This window comes from Rhyacophila brunnea, unplaced genomic scaffold, assembly GCF_057557595.1.
Source record: "Rhyacophila brunnea isolate RB1 unplaced genomic scaffold, BYU_Rbru_1.0 scaffold_20, whole genome shotgun sequence".
Taxonomy (NCBI): domain Eukaryota; kingdom Metazoa; phylum Arthropoda; class Insecta; order Trichoptera; family Rhyacophilidae; genus Rhyacophila; species Rhyacophila brunnea.
Window position 1 is genome coordinate 29,178,765 of NW_028232860.1, and position 20,608 is coordinate 29,199,372.

Below are 20,608 nucleotides of genomic sequence, written 5' to 3' on the forward strand. Positions count from 1 at the left end.
ATTTCGTTCCGCACGCGTCATTTGCACAATCCGTACATCACCTAGCCACAATCTTTTTAGACCATGCCTCAACTGAAGTATAGCCTTAAATAGAACATGGTACGAAAAATGTTATATAACGATATAACGAGTAATGCTTATAATGACCAGATTCAGTCGGTCACATCTTCCTCGTAATAACCAAATTTGACTGTATTATGTAAAAGTAAATTTTTGTTAATTTTTACCTATGTTTATTGATACATCCATTCATAATATCTATTATTTTAGACTTCGCCTCGCAGCCTTTCTGTATAGCCTCCATGACAATCATAAGTGGTAATCCAGGGATTTTGATATCAGCTTGTAAAGAGCTTACTCCTTTTTTTGTTCCAGCTATTTTGAAATCCATATCACCCATATAATCTTCTATACCCTACGATATAATTCAAGGATTAATATATAAGCAGATATGGCTGGATAATTTATTGCATATAATATAAATTGGATTTGAATAATTAATTACATATTGCAACATGGGATGGAGAGATATTGAACAAACATTGCTCACTTGCCTTAAGAGTATGCTTAACCAATCTAGTTACCGATCCAAATTTCCTTATTGCGAATAATTCATAACAACCAAGCCTATCTAAGAACTAGTTTTATTATAAACAGTTCATTTTAATTTAAAGGTCATGTTGTGGAAATCTCGAATTAATAATTTATTATATACACAATTTGCTTCATTATTAACAAATAAATAAAGAAATTTTTTAACTTGATTGATAGATGGCATTAGGAGTCATGTCTGGAAATTTGTACGTATGCAGTTCGCCGTATCACACTTCACCGTGAAATGTTGTATCGGAATATATGGTTGTATATTAAAGACTGTCCAACCTCTTTGGATTGTATAGTACTGAGTAGGGGTGGGAAAACTAGTCAATTTTGAAGACTAAGTATACTTTTTTTTTATTCGACCATGTCCGATCCTAATAGGATCATATGGGCCTCCACAGAGTAGAGGTTTGTATTAACAGATTTTGTTTTTTACGATAAATGGATGTCACTTCCTTAACCTAATAGGTCCATACCCTGACTCACACAAAAATTGAAAAACAATATGTGTACTTGCCAGACCCAGGATTCGAACCTGAGACCCACGGCGTGATAGTCCAACGCTTAAGCCGCGCGGCCACCGTGAGTGTACTACCAGTATAAGAAAATAATTAGTATGGAAACTTGTTCCAAAATACTTCCTAGTATTTGAAATATCGGCTTTAATAGAATTGCTAAAAATACACTGAGCTTGGCTTTTCGAAATGTCCCATTTATTATAAAATTTTAAACACATTTTAAATTTATGAGTTGTTTTTATGTTAGGTTTAGTGGCGGCCGGTGGTTTCCAAAATTGCTTTCATTGGGGGTGCACTAAAAATTTTCCTACCTTATTTAAAAAGCATATCAATTCACCGTTGTTTCTGTTTAGCGAACACCTCAATCACTTCTCATTAAAGATACACATACACTCATACACTTCACTGATTGAACTATAATTATAAGTATTTAGTATTATAAATCTTTTATTCAAAATTTATCATTTTAAAACACACACACTTCCCTGATTAAACAATAAGTATATATATTGTTATGAATTTATTTTTATGAATAAAACTATCGAAATAACGTGACAAAACACCTAAAAAAGCCGACTATAGCGACGACCGCAGAAATCATACCGAATTGTATGTAAGAAATAATATTTGAAGAAACTATTAAAAAAACAAAATGGGTAACTATCGATTGTGTTGAATAGGTAAGTACGTATTTTTCGACTCTCGACAAATCGTCAGTTTTTTCGTCTACAAAAAGCAATAAAACTCCAGCAAAATGCCTGCATTGTTAAAAATATGACATCATGCTAGTAATTCACTTACTTTGAGAAAGAACACGATAACTGAGATTTTAATTTTTTATAAATTACTAGCTGAAGTACCCGGCTTCGCACAGGGTCGCTTTGTGGTTATATTTATCTTAGATATTTGAAAAATAATAAGAGGTAATTATTTTTTTAATATTAAAATATCTGTGTAATACAATATGGCAATATGAAAATAATTCTAATAGGAGTAAAGGTCAAACATAAGAACACTAAATTAAAATCGAATCCAAAATATGAAAACGTTATTAATGTTATTAATATGTATTAAAAAAAAATCAAAATTGGATGGAACAAACAAACAACAAACTTTGTATGTTATATAATAATAATTTAGAAACCAGAAATTTAGAAATGGTATAGGAACGCATACGAATAGTAGAAGAAGATGATTTTCTAATTCAGAAATCTTCGTGGGCATGCGCATGACAACTCACCAAAGTTTCATTGCAATCGGATTAATGGTATAGGAACGCATACGAATAGATGAAGAAGAAGATGGTTGTAGTAATTCAAAAACCTTCGCGGGCATGCGCACAACAACTGGTCAAAATTTCATCACAATCGGATGAATGGCATAAGAACGCATACAAATAGAAAAAGATGGTTGTACTAATTCAGAAACCTTTGGGGGCCTGCGCACAACAACTGGTCAAAATGTTATCACAATCGGATGAATGGCATAAGAATGCATACAAATAGAAGAAGAAAAAGATGATTGTACTAATTCAGAAACCTTTGCGGGCAAGGGCACAACACTTGATCAAAATGTCATTGCAATCGGATAAATGGTATAGGAACGCATACGAATAGAAGTAGAAGATGATTTTCTAATTCAGAAATCATCGTGGGCATGCGCACGACAACTCACCAAAGTTTCATTGCAATCGGATGAATGGTGTAGGTAGGCATTCGAATAGAAGAAGAAGATGATGGTTGTACTAATTCAGAAACCTTCGCAGGCGTGCGCACGACAACTCACCAAATTTTTATTGCAATCGGATGAATGGTATAGGAACGCATACGAATAGAAGAAGAAGAAGATGGTTGTACTAATTCAGAACTTTTTGCGGGCGTGCTCACAACAACTGGTCAAAATTTCATCGCAATCGGATGAATGGTATAAGAACGCATACAAATAAAAGAAGATAGAATAGAAGAAAAAGAAAATAGTTGTAACAATTCAGAAACATTTGCGGCGTGAGCACAACACTTGATCAAAATTTCATTGCAATCGGATGAATGGTATAGGAACGCATACGAATAGAAGATAGAATAGAAGAAGAAGATGGTTGTACTAATTCAGAAACCTTCGCGGGTGTTGGCACAATTACTGACGAAAATTTTATTGCAATCGGATGAATGGTATAGGAACGCATACGAATAGAAGATAGAATAGAAGAAGAAGATGGTTGTACTAATTCAGAAACCTTCGCGGGTGTTGGCACAATTACTGACGAAAATTTTATTGCAATCGGATGAATGGAATAGAAACGCATATGAATAGAAGAAGAAGAAGAAGAAGAAGATAGTTGTACGAATTCAAAAACCATTGCGGGTGTTACCACAACAACTGACGAAGGTTTCATCGCAATCGGATGAATGGTATAGGGACCATACGAATAAAAGAAGATAGAATGAAGAAGAAGAAGAAGAAGAAGAAGATGGTTGTACTAATTCAGAAACCTTCGCGGGTGTTGGCACAATTACTGACGGAAATTTTATTGCAATCGGATGAATGGAATAGGAACGCATACGAATAGAAGAATATAGAATATAGGAAGAAGAAGAAGATGGTTGTACTAATTCAAAAACCATTGCGGGTGTTACCACAACAACTGACGAAGGTTTCATTGCAATCGGATGAATGGTATAGGGACCATACGAATAAAATAAGATGGAATGAAGAAGAAGAAGAAGATGATGATTTTTCTAATTCAGAAACCTTCATGGGTGTGCATACAACCACTTACCAAAATTTCATTGCAATCGGATGAATGGTATAGGAACCATACGAATAAAAGAAAATATAATGAAGAAGAAGAAGAAGATGATGATTTTTCTAATTCAGAAACCTTCATGGGTGTGCATGCAACCACTTACCAAAATTTCATTGCAATCGGATGAATGGTATAGGAACGCATACGGGACAGACACACAGACAGACAGACATACAGACAGACAGACATTCATTTTTATATATTAGTATAGCCTATACTCTTCCCGCAAGTGCAAGCAATAAGTTTACAAAGGTTTATCGCAATCGGATGAACGGTATGGCTGCGCATTAAATACGAACAAACAAACACACAAACACACAAATATTAATTTTTATATATTAAGATATTCAAATATTTGCAAATATAGAACGATTAAAGGATCGATCCAAAATATTTATGTTTATAATCAATTTTTATTCAATATCAGCCTATTTTCAATGAATTTATATGAGATTTAAATAAAAAAAATCTATTTTTTTATCAATCCTAAATCTCAGTTACTACATTTTTCCGCGTAACTTTTGAGCTGCGTCCCAAGTGGTCATAAAATTTTGTGTATTAATGAGTTATTTATCGTTTTCACGTGTCGGCTTGAACTGTTATTACCCAATGTAATATGAACGGCAAACTAATTCCATATTTGTGCGTTCACGTCGAGCGCACAAATTCGGTGACTGTTTACTGAGTATATGCTTTTGGTATAAATTTACATGGATTAAATTGCGATAAACGAGTGATGACTTATGAATAGCATTGCTGCACATTGAGTGATGTTTAGGAAAAAGCAGTGCAGCATGCATGGTGTTAGAGGAGCCGCCGCTGGTTAGGTTATAATATTCTTGTAACATAAAATGAATATACAATGATTTTTTATTTTAAAAATGTTTTGAGCTGTCATAACAGTCTATGCCCTCACCTCACCACATTCCTGAGGGAATGTGCTGCCAGTTATACAAAATGACTTAGGCCATCCTCCCACGGCGCAACTTATGTCCGTCGGAACTGAAACTAAAATTCCAGCCAGTATCTAGCTAATGTATTTCAATGGCGGCTCGCTGACGGCGAGACTGGAATCTGTCGGCTTCAAAACGGTCGCGAAGAGATGCGACATGCTAGTCGCGCGGTCTCTCAAGTTTCCACTCACCGTAAAACAGTGGTACCAACATCATTAGATTCGGTGAAAAATCTTATTTTCTTACCAAAATTGGTAGCACTGCGAACAAGTGTCATGATATAAAAACCATTTACAACCCAAGACGTCAAAAGTACAAGACAAGCGAAATTGAATTGAATTGCGTGTTGTTGGTTTTTGTACAAAACGGCTGATGGTCCAGTTTGACAGTTTGAGGTTATGTGATTATTATTTCAAGTGGTTTCAGTAGCGCCGTGTGCGAATCATCACATTGGTCAGTTTATGAGTACCATCACCAACCAGTTCCACCAGATTTCAGTTGCGCCTTATTGTTCATACATAAGATTATGTCATTCGAGTGCAGACTAATAAATTTAAATATACTTGTATTCAAGTGCTATCTCACTCGCGCGCATTTAATGTCAATAGCATTGATAGTTTACCAACTAGTGAGCGACTCGCGATGATTATCATAGCATGCGTTCGAACAAGTTTATTGGGCAACACGTACTGAATATGGGTAGTTTCATCTGAGACTTGAGTACACAAACTGGTGACAGTATTTCCAACTCACCTCTGGTACTGAGATAAAATTCATGTCTAAATAAAACACGGTTCTTGTCGGTAACAAACGGCAAACAAATTTTGAAAATAGCCGATATACTGCATTATTTGTTAAGTTAGGTTAGGATCTAATAAAATTGAAACATTATTGTCTGCAATGCTCCACGAACAATGTGTATTTTTTTCATCTCGGTGCTATAGAGATGACCATATTATATTATAGTATACGGTCATTTCTATCCGATAAGAAGGCTCCCTGCAAACTGTGCTACGGTGAAATATAATACGTACAATTTAAATGTAACTATTAGGAGTAACCCAAGTTTTAGTAGACATTCTTGCACACGCTAGTATGTGTTAATCAAATTTAATGATATTTTACAGGTTTTTTTTTAAAAAGTATGTATATTTCTGAAGTATACTTTCTGAGAATCTTTAGATGATCTTAATAATAAAAAATTCAAATTCAAATGCAAGGTTGTCAATAAGTACTAAAATTTTAAATCATTCTAACACCATTTATAAATCAAGTTAATTACAACATTAATATTAATTTCAAATATAGTAGTCATTTCTTGACAGAATTTGGAACACCGCAAATAGTATTGTTATAAGGAATTATTGGTTGGTAGCAAGGCCTGAACAAAAACGAACCATAAATGCGAATGAGAAAGCATTCGGCACGCTTATATCTCCGCAAGATGCGTTAGAGTAAGATAGAATTTCTACGGCTGAATTAAATATTTTTTGGAAACATCACTGGTAAATATTGATTTGAATTTGACTGCGAGCATGTCTTGCTGAAATTTATTGTTTTCGTGTTAAATATAAAGTTATTGGTAGTTATTTTTAGTTAATTTAGTAGAAAATATGGTTAACTATGTTGTGTTTAAATTAGGTAGCCGTACTGAGAAACAACATGATGGTATAACGTTTCATAGTTAAGTTAATAATAATAAAATTGAGGTTCTACTGTGCGTTATACGTGATAAACACGGCTTCATTTTGTCGAGTCTCCTTATATTATTACTCTGAGGTTGGTAGTTTAATGTGTTAAGAGCACTCACATGGCAAGTGAGCTATATGTTCAAATCTCACTAAATGCATATTTTTTCTAAAACATGTTTCTTAAGCCGCAATTAGATTTTTATGTCAAGAGAATTTCACTGGAGTGGGGGAAGAACAAACATTCACTCGCTTGGTCTAAATGAGGCTTTAGGCTTCTCAAAATGATTAGCTTTTAATAGAAGAATGCTACATTCTTAAATATTGCTTAATGAATAGACTGAAAGTAATTATAAACAATAAAGGCAGAAGACCTCTCTAGATAATTAAAAAATGTATTGTAACCTACTAATAAGTCAGTCAATATTTTATAGTCTTCTATATGTTTTGTGTCATTATTGGAATATTTAGTTATTAAGCCTATTGCTACTCCAGCAGCCGGAGCGGTGATCGGCACCCCTGCATCCATCAGAGCAAGACTTCCTCCACAAATGCTGGCCATGGAACTGGAACCTATAACAGATCATCACAATAAACATTATGCATTGATAACCAAGTGTGATCATCATTAAATTCCCCCCCGACCGTGTCTGATCCTAATAGGATCATATGGGCCTCCACAGAATAGAGGTTTGTATTAACAGATTTTGTTTTTTACGAGAAATGGATGTCAGCCACTTGCTCAACCTATTAGGTCCATACCCTGACTCACACACAAATTGAAAAACAATATGTGTACTTGCCAGACCCAGGATTCGAACCTGGGACCCACGGCGTGATAGTCCAACGCTTAGGCCGCGCGGCTACCGTGGATGTCATTAAATTACTAATAAAAAAACTTGAAAACTGACCATTAGATTCTAATACTTCTGAAGTGAGTCGAATAGTAAATCCGTAATCTTTAGGAATAACAGGCATGAGACCCTTTTCCGCTAAAGCTCCGTGTCCTGTTTCTCTTCTGCCCAGGGGACCTCCGACCCGTCCTACCTCTTTTGTTGCAAATGGAGGGAAATCGTAATGCAAGAAAAAGTTTTTTTCTTTAATGCCACTGAAATATGAAAGAAAATACAATACATTAGATACTATGAATATAGAATTTAACGTCTATCTCTAGACAAGAACGTTTTCTCCGACATCTTTGAATCAAACTGATATTAACGAAATTGAAATTACCCTAAATCAGTAGTTTCTAAACTTTATGTTACTACGCCTCCCTTTAAAAAAAATCTAATCTTGGCGCCTCCCCCTCCCCCTTTTTATTTCATTAAATAATACAGACACCTTTTTAAATACCCAAAAATGTTCTAATACAAAAATGAAAAAAAACTTAATTATAAAAATAAACAAGGTGTTACTACTTATATATTATATTCATTTATAAATTTATTTATTTTTCATACGACAGACGTGCTTGTTTATTTGCACATAGTGCTCTTTTTCTACTAAACGGGATCGATATTTGAATTTCATTGGAGCTAATGCAGAGAATCCCGTTTCACATAAATATGATGTTACGAATCAATGGTAGCAGTACTTTACTGACAACTTGCATTGGTTTTCTTGTCAAAGTATTATATTATTCTTCACTTCGATTTAACCAAAATTGAACTAGGGTTTTTATTTCAATGAAATATTGCATGATAATTCTATCAATTTTTCCTTTTCAATAGTAGTCAATCCAAATTCTTCATCGTTCATTGCCAAATGGATTCTATCATGGGCCCCACATCCTGAAGCGGGCTCCCAGGCCAGGATCTTTGGCGGGCCTACCTACCTATAGCTGAAGTTAAGGGCAGTGTGGTGCTCTGAAGTAGTGTTTCCTAAATTATACACGGGAGTTATCAATTAAGTATAGCAATCATCATATTGATATCACATAAAATAATTACAGCGCACAACCGCATATATTTAATAGTCCTGAAACTTTTTTTATACTATTGGATTAAATTTGTGATGTCTGTTATGCCCGGGCGCCAGGCTCTTTATACTCTATGCATTTGCAAACTGCAAACCTGTGGCTCCATTAATTTGTGTTAAACTTTTCGCGCCTCCCTTTGCAACACTCCGCGCCTCCCAGTTTTGAAATCGCTGACTTAATGGATATACCATGCCTAAAATCTAGGAAGAGCTTCCTTCGGTCATTCAAGGAGATATCGGAAAGAATGGTGAACTAGTAGGTACCAGGTGAAGAATAGAGGATACTCCCAAGAATACTTAAAACTATGAATGTGGCGCCGAGGAAATTGCGAAACATGGGATGGTGAGTCTGCTCGTTTCAACCAGCTGCACCATCGATTATTTGTTTGAAGCCAATGATGCGGCATCTCGTATGGACATGTCAGAAGAGGAAGATTACTAAAACTAGGTACCGAATACCAACTAAATACAAATACCTTTTTTTTTAACTATTAGAGTAAATTTGTGATGTGTGTTATGCCCGAGCCCCCAAGCTTTTTATAAACTATCCATTAGCAAACTGCAAACCTGTTGGCTACATTTGTGTTGAACTTTTCGCGCCTCACTTTGCAACACTCCGCGCTTCCCCAGGGAGCCCCCCAGTTTGGAAATCGCTGCCCTAGATTATTCAATATTTGTATGATTCCACAGTTCGTCTGGAGTCAGCATATGATATTATAGTGAAGATTTTTTTACCTGGTAAGCATTGTTAAAGTATCCATCTTTAAAGCACTCTCAGGGGAATCTAAGGATACTGTGCAAAACACCTGCGTCTGGCCTCGTTGAAAAAGCGAACTACCATGTAGAGGTCTATGTAGGTCCACCTGATAAAAAATAATAATACTATTAATACGATGCTACTATACCGCATTCATGAAGATTATTTAAGGCCTCCTCAATGTCCTTCTTTCATTATCTATAAAAAAATAAAACAATAACCTGGCATGATATGTCCCTGAGTTGATCCAAATGTCTTCCATCGCAGCGCACTTCATGCTCGAGTATTGAGTCTCTGAACACTTGTTTGCAGACATTATTAAAACACAGCGTAGTCTTGGCACCATCAGAATCTTCCACTCCAAAGCTATCTCTCACTTTAGATACAACATCCGATCTCACACAATTGACAACTTCATCGCGAGATAGTTTATCATGACTGGAATCGCTGCAAGTTTATAAATAAATATAAATATAAGAAGTTCCAAACCTTTTAAAGTCGCAACCCCCGTTTATAATATCTATGTACCTAACAAGTAACTCTCCAGTCACATTTGCTTAAAAATACATTTTTAATAGGGTGAATGGAATAGATTTTTTTTTTTGAATTATTAATAACCATGTCCTTGGTTTTTCGTACAAGGTGGTTTTTAGTAATTTTGAACAATCACAAACACCCAGGCTTTGAGAAAAACATGTAAATATTGTGTCCTCACCAAGAATCAAACCCAGAACTCTCCGGTGGAAGGCCAGCGCCTTACTCACTGCACCACGAGAGCCGCCGAATAAAATACAGTCGAAATTGGTTATTACGATCACGGAAATAGCGAGATCTCGGACATAATGAGGAAACATTCGTTGACATTTAAGTTTATGATTTTTTCCATACATATATTCACTTTTATAACGAGCTACTTCTCGGGTATACCAAGCAAAACTGTTAACGTGTCGATCGTTTAAAAACAACATTTTCAACCCTAAGCAATAAAATTCAACTGGGCAGTTAACTAGACAGATGCCGCCGGGATCGGATTACGTTTATGACACTAGTTAAATATCTAAGTAGGTATCTAATTAGTGTTTTCGCCGACAACATTGAAAAAGTATCCACGCATATGGTTGAACTTGCATATAAAAAATCCAAGCTTTGTGAAGTCAGTAGGTACCTACCAGCGCCGGCGGCTCGGCACTTCATTACAATAAACAACTTCTTTTGCAGTTTATGAATGCCATGCTTGTTTCGGGGATTTTTACGATGGTTTTCAGATTTTTTATGTTCTATGCTTAAATAGAATGTGGAAAAATGTTATATAACGATATAACGAGTAATGCTTATAACAAGCAAATTCAGTCAGTCCCATCTTTCTCGTAATAAAAGTTCGACTATAGATTGAAAATAATCTTAAAATAAAATTTAGTAAGTAGTACAACTAAACATATACAAATGATACCTTAAATAAATAAATATAAATTGTTAAATTATCTCCAAAGAAGATCCATAATCAATAGTCTGTTATTATATGTATGGATGGTGAATAAGGAGTGGGTAGGAGAGGTTATAATGAACAAGACTCAGTAGGATTGCATGTGATCGAAAAATACCCTTTAATTCAAACCATAAATAATTGACAAGTTGTCACAGTAAAATTTGATAGTAAACCATAATAGATTGTATTACAAAGATACGTATATCGTAGTCGTAAAAGAAATTCAGACTGTAATTTTACTATGAATGACAAATTTTCGTAAGCGAAATATGACCGTGCAGGGTGGAGAAATTACTACAGACGAGTGTGTTTTGAATTCGAAAGCTCGAGTATATATCAGCTGTGCAAGCGCCAGGTTAGCGTTTTTATTTAATTTAATATGTTGAAACACAATGATGCGAGTGTGCTAAATTCGTACACTGAAGGCATTGGACTAGGGTGGGTTCATTTCATTTACAAAGTACCTATGACTAAACTCTTTTCAGGTTCAACTCGCATGCGCTTGATAATGTTATGTTACAAAAGTATGGGAGATGTTTAATTCTGCTGATATCGGATTACCTGTGCAAATGAATTTGTGTTGTGAAATTCGACTTGCATAGGCTTTGTTTTTGTAATTTGCTATTGTTTCACCTTTTAAATTAATACAAAGTTGGAATTTATACATTTTGAATAATATCTAAGTATGTATGCTGCGGCCTTTTCAAATACTAGGAAGTATTTTGGAACAAGTTTCCATACTAAGTATTTTTTTATACTGGTAGTACACCCACGGTGGCTGTGCGGCTTAAGCGTTGGTCTATAACGCCGTGGGTCCCAGGTTCGAATCCTGGGTCTGGCAAGTACACATATTGTTTTTCAATTTGTGTATGAGTCAGGGTATGGACCTAATAGGTTGAGCAAGTGGCTGACATCCATTTCTCGTAAAAACAAAATCTGTTAACACAAACCTCCACCCTCTGGAGGCCCATATGATCCTATTATGATCGGACATGGTCGGGATGTATGCTGCATCATGCTGCTAGGTAGGGTATTCAACCCTACATATCTTCAAGACAACTAGAATAAACTTTGGTAATGACAATCATAATCAATATGTTTTTCAGTTTGGAGAAAAAACACTGGCTCGTAAGTTGAGAACCTGTGATATAGATTTTACTGTCTTTCAAATCAGTACATATTTCCATTCTTAGGAGAGTAATTATGGTTACATGTAACTGGTACAGGACACTGGTACAAAGGAAAATTGGCCAATTTAATACAGATTTACAATAATAAACAAAACAAAATTAATAATAATAGTCAAACCTAAATATTTCTTGTAATCTCATTACTGAGAATGTTTTGACGGCTTCTATAAGTTCAGGTTTGTCTTCAGACTGCTCTTCAACTGCTCTTTTCGGTTTACCAAACTGCTTTTGTAGTTTTTCTATTGCTTTTACTACAGATTGTGCTTCTTTGGTACCTGAAAAAGACGTTTGTTACAAATACAAGAGGTCGTCGATATTAGACTAATCAGTTTAGAGCCTGCCCACAAGGCACGTTTTGGAGTGCGAGTAACAAGTCGCGCGTTCTCCAGGTACATGTGTTCTTATTGAGCTGTGTTACTGTGACTTGTAATTCAGGCTCTTTACGGTGTTAACTGTCAATCAATACCATAAATTCGTGTGGTGCATATTTGCTAAAGACATAAGGGTGAAATATGTAAATTTGAGAAATTAGAAAAAGCACCATAAGATACTATAATTTTTTTTTAAATTGCGATTTATTTAAACAGGCACAAATATTATTGATTTATGAATATATCGCACCCCCGCAACTAAACCGCCACAAGTCCAAATTTACGTGTTTTGAGTTAATTAATACGTTTCATTGTCTATCGTTCATAGTATATGTACCGAAAATTTCATATCTCTAAGTCATCAAATTCAAGTCAAAAATTCATTCAATATCTAAACATATTTCAAAAATACAGTACGAAAATGCGAAAGGTAAAAACTTTAAAGCTGATTTTCTCTGTTTGACGTTTTTTGGATTGTGGCAGTTTAGTTGCGATGGTGCGATATGGGAGTTCTAAATATAAAGTGCAAGCGACACTATATCACCACCACCGTCATCCTTCCCAAACATATCGCAGTCTGACCCCATCCTACTATGTAATTAAGAGCACATTAACAAAAAAAAACAAATAGTTTTATCTTTGCTTTACAAAAACAATGTTTGGCCATCACTGTTCAATTGAGATTACCATCCACCACATTGGTGACAATCGAAATCCATATTATTGAATAATTAATCAATGAGAATTAATTAATTAATGAAATAAATAAATAAATAAACACGCGCGCTAACATAATTTTACTCCCTACTTTAATTATAGTTTGTCAATTTATGGCTACGGCCGTATGTTGTAGCTTAACCACTGGGGAATGACAAAAGAAATGGCGTATTTCAAAAAAACACTACCTTATTCTTAGGTCGATAATTATTATAAAGCAATCATTATTCATAAGATGTTTATCACACTTGAATGGTCAAAGACATAGCTTATAATAAGTATCCTTAGAATCATCTTCAAATGTGTTAATCTTCCGATTTTTTGAATAATAAAATGCCTAATTCTTGTCAAATTTGGGATCACAGAGATTATCAATATAATTTTTTATCATGAATATTTTACAAAAATTATCTCGTAATAAATTATACTAATTGTTTTATAAATGCGTTTAAAAATTAATAAATGTAAAAAATTTTAACACCACTGCACAGTTATGTACCGAAATATGACTATATTCTGAAACATTAGAGCGAGAGGTTTAAAAGAATACTATTTTATGTAATAAAAATACTTTATGCAGTCATCAAATGTTTAAAATAACTATAAAGGATAATAAGGCTTCAAAATTATATAAATAGATTATCTACAACGTTTAAGGAGTGTCCAGGATCATGGTTTGAAAATACAATAAAAACTCAATTTCGACCTACGACGAGCACGTGGGCCGTTAACTAATTTTCGGCAGTCATACTTTATACACACCGGCTTTCAGGTACAAATATTAAATATAATGCATACCTATTTTGATAGCTTTCAATAAATCTTGTTGTAATATATTATCTGCGTGCCCTTCTAACATCACAACTAAATTCTGATTCATTGCCGTGACAATCATATTTAAGCAAGATTCCTCCTGCTCTTTCCTAGTAGGATTTATAATTACTTCATGATCTATTTGTCCTAATCTGAAAGAAAAAAAGGAAAAACAGTTAAATCGTATTTTGTCATGGTAATATCGGCACATTTAATAATCTATGGAATTGTCTGCATGAATAAAAGATTGTGTTAAAATCTTGGAATTTTAAGTCGGGTAATTTTAATTTTAAGTCAGGGAACAATAGAGTAAATGAATGATGAATTTGTTGTATTCTGGTTCGGTGGAGAATAGGTATTGCAGATGAAAGACGGTAGTAGTTGTTCGTGATGATGGATGAGGCGAGAATTTATTTACTGTTTCAATTTCAATTTATTTCAATTTATTTATTTTTTTAACATATTGTGGACATTACAAATTATAAGTTTAAGACGTACACAACATGACATTTAGAAACAAAGATATATAAATATAACAGTATTACATAAAAAAAAGAGAAATATCAGTAGATAAATTAGATAGGTACAAGGAAGTACACCGGATGAGTTAAGCAGACCCTATTTTAAGAATTTATAAAACAACATCCACCTAAACTCATTCTCACGTAGGTGGAATATATCAACACCCGAAGCAATTTCGTTGAACATAGTTATCGCTCTCCCAATTGGCATTACCAGTGGCAGGTTGGTTCTGCACCTTGGGAGAATAAACAACTGATGGTCTCTATTTCTAAGATAGTTATCAGGGACACACAGGTCAACACTGCCCAGAATGGCAGAGTTCTCATTTATACCTCGTATAAGTCGAAAAAAAAAGAAAAAAAATAACTACAAGGGTACAGTCGATGCAATATAATAAATATCACGGTAGTTTGATGCGATAAGTCTTTAACTGAAACTTATAATCAAGTGAGGCATCCAATCGATTCTGACCCGTTATTTGTTGTCCGGCGCACAATGAAATAATATGTTGAAATTATTATGAAATAATATTAATTCTTAATGTTACAAAATTGCAGATCCGCTATCTCATAACATTACGAAATCATATTATATATCAAATATTTAATAAATGATATTATAATTGAAATCTGGATTACAAGAATCCGAGGACAGCCACAAATTTAACCATTAGTCTCAGTGATCTTCATTTAAGCTTCACTTTTATATTTTTAGGCTTGTGACTGGACTCTTTGGAGTCAAACATCCACACAATTTATGTTAAATTACTATTAATTACAAAGGAACTATAATTATACTATGAATTACAACATTGATTGAAAGATTACCTACGACAGGGGTCCTCAACCTTAGTTTGAAAATGGAATGGCGTGCAAACAAAAAATCAATAAAAAATAACTTAGATATGACAAATAAATATTAGTTCTATCTTTTTCAACAATTCCCAGTCAATAAGCCTGTATTAATGAAATTTTATTTTTTTTAAATATTATTAAATATAATGAAACAGATAGGTAATAATTAGAATTAATATGTTTTCGTATGCAAAAAATATATTATAAAAAGTAAGGGCAATTTAATTAATGAGATCTTTAGCTTCGGAAGTTCTTCAATCAATTTTTCATAGTTAGGAATGTATACTTATAGATATTCCTATTCACAGTAATTTAGATTCGTATCAGTGATAGTTTGTTGTTTGGTTTACTCATATTTGCACACGTCTTGAAAAAAATAATATCAAGCACAAAATGCAGTGTATCGTGGCAATCGAACATGCGCACGGCTTATCCCACTAGTCAGCAGCATTGCTGGTTGCGCTTTGACAAATATATGCAGTTTTAAACAATTGTGACGTGATTTTAATATATCCTTCTATCAACCAACACAAAAATTTTAAAATATTAGGTAGGTACTAAAATATATTTTTGTTTTTTTAAATAAATAATAAAATGCACAAATGAATCCGTGGGCGCACGCAAGCGCTTGTGCGCCCTACAGTATTTGGCCATTGTTTGACATGCACTATAATGTATAAATCAATTTATAATTATTTTTTTGTACGAATAACAATTCTCTGTGATTGGAAACAAAAAAGTTTGAATTAAGCCGAATTTCATAATACATAACGAGGTTATACTGTACATAATAATATTGAAATTTAAAACATCTGAATGTACCAATTAAAAAATTCTTTAGATTGCATAAAAACCCATGAAGTCATTAGCAAGATAACTTACATAATATGTTCTGATTGTTCTACTCATTACATAGCTTTAAATAAGAAAATTGCATGCATAATGTTTTAACAAACCTAACAGCCCCCACTGGACCGTTCCAAGGAATATCTGATAAACTCAAAGCGGCACTGGCGGCGTTTATTGCTATGATATCCGGGGGATTTATGGAGTCAACTGATAACATGTTGCAAACAATTTGAGTGTCACAATTGAAACCAGCAGGAAAGAGCGGCCGTAATGATCTGTCAATGACTCTTGATGTTAGTATTTCACGCTCAGAAGGACCTACATAAAGAAAATGTAATAAAAATTAGATAGTGTTACCATTGATTGTGACATTGCGATACATTATTAGGGTCTAAATAATTGTTTGACCTAAACAATTATTTTTTTAAAATTTGAACATTACATCGGAATGTATATTTAAATATATTAAAGAATATTTTTATGGAATACAAGCTTCAGCTTAAGCAAAACAATGGAACCCCCAAAACACTGACAATAATTTAAAGAGTGCCTGTTTAATTTTGGGATTCACAAGATTCGAAATTAAGCCGGCTCTCTCATCAAAAATCGTCTCGCCTGCAACGTGTCGAATACATCGATGTGACGTCATCTTATTCACAAAACACACATTGCCAAATGGAGCTCCGCAGATTGGTCGAATGCGACTTTTTAGTTTGAAAAAAACATCTGCTGTTGCAATCGACAAGTTGCACACTTCTCTGGCTGAGAGTCGAAGACGCCAGGACGCATACAAACACCTACGAATTGGTCATCGGTGGAATCCTGTCCCTGTTCCAGTTATCATAGTTCAGTTCTGGTGATATTTTTATCTCTGATTTAAACACAAACGATAACACTAAAACACTTAAAGCTATAGAAAATCCATATCAATGTGTATGCTATATAATAACGATCATACCCAATTCACGTCGTAAAAAATTAGTCGGTATTCTACCGGCAGCTGCAGATTTCTGTCTGTAATCTACAACTAGGGGTAGGAATGCGTTTGAAGATGCTTTTATCTTAGAAACCGCCGTAACCATAACACTTGTGTCACCCAGAGTAGCCACAGCACATCCATCGGCAAACCTCGCATACTTTCCCGTCGAGATGTTTAAATTTCGTCTAAAATAATAATATAACAAATATTATACAAACTCAAAACTTAACCTTAAAATAATGCACAACACTAAATTGTTTATAACTTTACCCGTTCGAAAAGACAGCTTCAACTTCCGGGGAAGTGAGACCTTTTGATTCTGAAGAATATTTTCTGTTTTTATAAATGCTCCTAAAATATCTTTTACATTTAAGTTTATTGAATAATCGTATGTCAGAAAAAGATAACCACAAAAAAGCCGCCATCCTTCAAATGTCAATTCAATTTGTGTTGCCATACTATTTTACGTGCTGCTAACTGCATTAGTATTAATCAAAAATAGTTCTGCATACATGATGATAATTAAGACTCAGCTGAACAGGAACAAGGTCATTCATAGTTTAGTCAGAAATAAACCTCAGCGTTGAAAGGACGTCATTTTAATTCAGTCTAACCTCAAAAACCTCTAACCATCGGGGATTTATTTTAAGAAACGCAATAATTATTAATTACAATTCTCGGTCGAACGAATATCATTATTATTATTCCCTTCAAACATAACATTTATGCGATGTAACCTGAAACCGGCCGAACGAATACAGGGCTGTCAAAATAATATCAATCTAATTTTACGTTTTAAAGAGTTACAAATTTAAAGTTAAAAATAGCTTACTGTACCGATGGAATAATTACATACTTCCAAGCGTCAAACGGCATACAACATTCATCTAAAATAATTATGAAAAGACTAGCTGATTATGTTATGTTATTTTTGTATTGTTCTTATTTTTTTGCTTATCAAAATATTTCACATATTATCTGATGATGTGTATTTTGGATATATCGTCATATGTATCTGGTCTCATTAAAATTGCTATTAAGTTGATATAACATAGGAAATCTGTAAATCATTAAAATGTTAATTTCGTTATAGTTTTTAATTAAACCGGTGCAATTACATATTAGATTTAAACACTGTTGTACTGTGTGACTTTTATAATATCAGATAAAACTGTAGGATGTCAGCAAAAGAGTAAACAAAACCCAGCTCATGGGATAACCGAATGGTAGGCAACTGTATATATTATATTTTCCCGCCAAATTGCACACAATTAAAAACAATTTATCATAAAAACAAGTAAGACATCTTCGACAGCCCTGGGTGATTGATTCGATAAAGTCGGCAGTTTTTTTTGTCTTGTTCTCTGCGATCGCTAGCTTTGAATAAAAAAAAATCTATGGGTGACCATTTTTTATGAGTATAAATTATTTCTTGCATTGGCTTTTATTAATTAATAATTATTGTACCTACCAACTAAAAGTAAAGTTGCGTTACTTGTTTGTAAAAGTGTCAGACTAAATTAATTAAACTAATCGGGTAAGTAATAAAAAGTCATTAATTGAGTTAGCATTTACTTGGTAGAATTCCATTTTAAAAGAAATGAAAATATAATTAATTATGTTTTCATTTCTTTTAATAAAAAGTCACTTTCTTTTATAATAAACAGACATCACTATATTAATTTTTTTTTAAATATGCATTAGAATTAAACAATATGTACCCATTTTTTTTAAATAGTTATGTAATAGGTCTTACATATTCAAAATAAATACTATTCATTAATAATGTTTTTTGGATAGCACATGAAATAAAAATGTAGGTAGATATGTATTTCAACATCCTTCGTATGTTTAGCTCTCGGACAATTTCAGGTTAAAACGTTATTAATATATTATTATTAAGTTTATATCGTGGCTATCCATCATATTGGTTGCAATGTTTTCCACCAAACACCTGATTAACAAATTGAATTTAGTAACATTTACGTATATTAGAAGATATCATTTTTTGGTCACCCCATATTTTATACACTTTGACAGTGTTATGATTTAAATTAAATAAGAGATCATTATTATTACTTTAGACCAAAGCATTGTCGGCGACCTTTGCATATTACCAGTAGAGCAACAATTCCGGACCACATGTAAAAAAATCATATTTTCAATTCTCAAGGGCAATTCTGTAGAGCGTCCCCTTAAATTAAATTTGAAATGTTCAGAGTATAATCGATAATACAATGGTCAACAGGACAATGGGAACAGCTTCACGTCGAAAAGTTTTAAATATTTAGCGTCACCATGTTGGCAATAGAGCAATGTAAAGAAAAATATCGGTATCGCATCGAAAAAAAAAATTCGATGCCAATGGATTGATATACCTATTATATAAATAATATATAAATATGTACATATTTTTTTTATCAAGCTACGAAGAGACTGACATTTATTTAGATTTAAGTACATATTATTAAGCAACATAGTAGGTATCTCTATTCTATTCTATTTAACATAAGATACTGTTACACCCCCGTATGGTCCCCATTTGGGGATGTCTCTGTGTATCTGGAGAGGCCCGAGTCAGTATCAAATCCAACAAATAGTAAAGCGCTGATTACGAAAATAAATAATAATAATAGAGCCGGCAATGCCGTAGATTATCACCGTTGAAAAATATTGCAACGTCGCCGTTTTTCGACAACGCTTTCGTTGAAAGCAAAACACAAGATGGCGGGAATATGCTGCAAACAGCCAAACAGTAAACACGCGCATTTCGTCCTCCGTAAAATAAATTATTAAAAATGTAACTATTATATAATATTAACGTAAATAAACCTCGCCGCTTCCATTACAATTCCGGTGTGTTAATTGTCCACCTCCACATCCCGAATCCAGATGAAAAACCATACCAAAATAAAAGTGACAGCGTGCTTCTCACTTTCGAAAATAGAGGGAAATGACAATACCTATAGTGGTATTTTAGCCACGAGAAAGATTATTTTGCTTGATGGAAAAAAAACATATTGTTTCGCTTTGTGTTATTTACTCCTTTTTCTATGTAAGTACCAAGTAAAGTTATCAAAATTAAGTTCACTTAAGTATATTATTTTTTTAAATATGTGACACGTTACTTTCGTTTGGTATTATTAAATTTATTTGAAAACTATTTTTCTACCAAACATTTGAACATGTTGGAGTGAATTTTGACTAACGCGATGTGCGATATTCTCTAAACAATAATACTTAAATCTTTTTTTACTCATTTTCAAATGTTTATGTTCCATCTTATTTCTTGCTCTTTTTCTTCTGAATAAACCAAAGAGACTCTTGTAATGTCTTTGGAATAAATCGATAAACGGTATCGAATTGAAGGAAAAGTATCGATTCGAAAGTATTGAAATATCGGTAAAAAAGTATCGATACTTTCTCTTGCCGGCCTTAAACCGATTGGGGATTCCTTGGAAACAACACAAGTGTTGCCAACCGTACTATAATTATAGAATTTGTACTATAACTTTCGTCTACGTACTATGT

At 33.6% G+C, this 20,608-nt stretch overlaps 1 protein-coding gene across 1 annotated transcript in view; it reads right to left on the bottom strand.

Annotated features, from left to right (window-relative positions):
• Positions 1 to 17,529, bottom strand: part of PNPase (polyribonucleotide nucleotidyltransferase 1) — a 242,110-nt gene extending 224,581 nt beyond the window's left edge. Inside the window, exons 1-10 of the mRNA XM_085948145.1 lie at positions 17,348 to 17,529; positions 17,057 to 17,262; positions 16,206 to 16,416; positions 13,859 to 14,025; positions 12,091 to 12,247; positions 9,518 to 9,743; positions 9,275 to 9,402; positions 7,474 to 7,670; positions 6,972 to 7,135; positions 228 to 415 (exon numbers count right to left, since the gene is read on the bottom strand). Of these exons, the coding sequence (XP_085804271.1) occupies positions 228 to 415; positions 6,972 to 7,135; positions 7,474 to 7,670; positions 9,275 to 9,402; positions 9,518 to 9,743; positions 12,091 to 12,247; positions 13,859 to 14,025; positions 16,206 to 16,416; positions 17,057 to 17,262; positions 17,348 to 17,502 (1,799 nt within the window). The 5' untranslated portion in view covers positions 17,503 to 17,529. The remainder of the gene's footprint in view (positions 1 to 227; positions 416 to 6,971; positions 7,136 to 7,473; positions 7,671 to 9,274; positions 9,403 to 9,517; positions 9,744 to 12,090; positions 12,248 to 13,858; positions 14,026 to 16,205; positions 16,417 to 17,056; positions 17,263 to 17,347) is intronic.
• Positions 17,530 to 20,608: the final 3,079 nt, after the last annotated feature.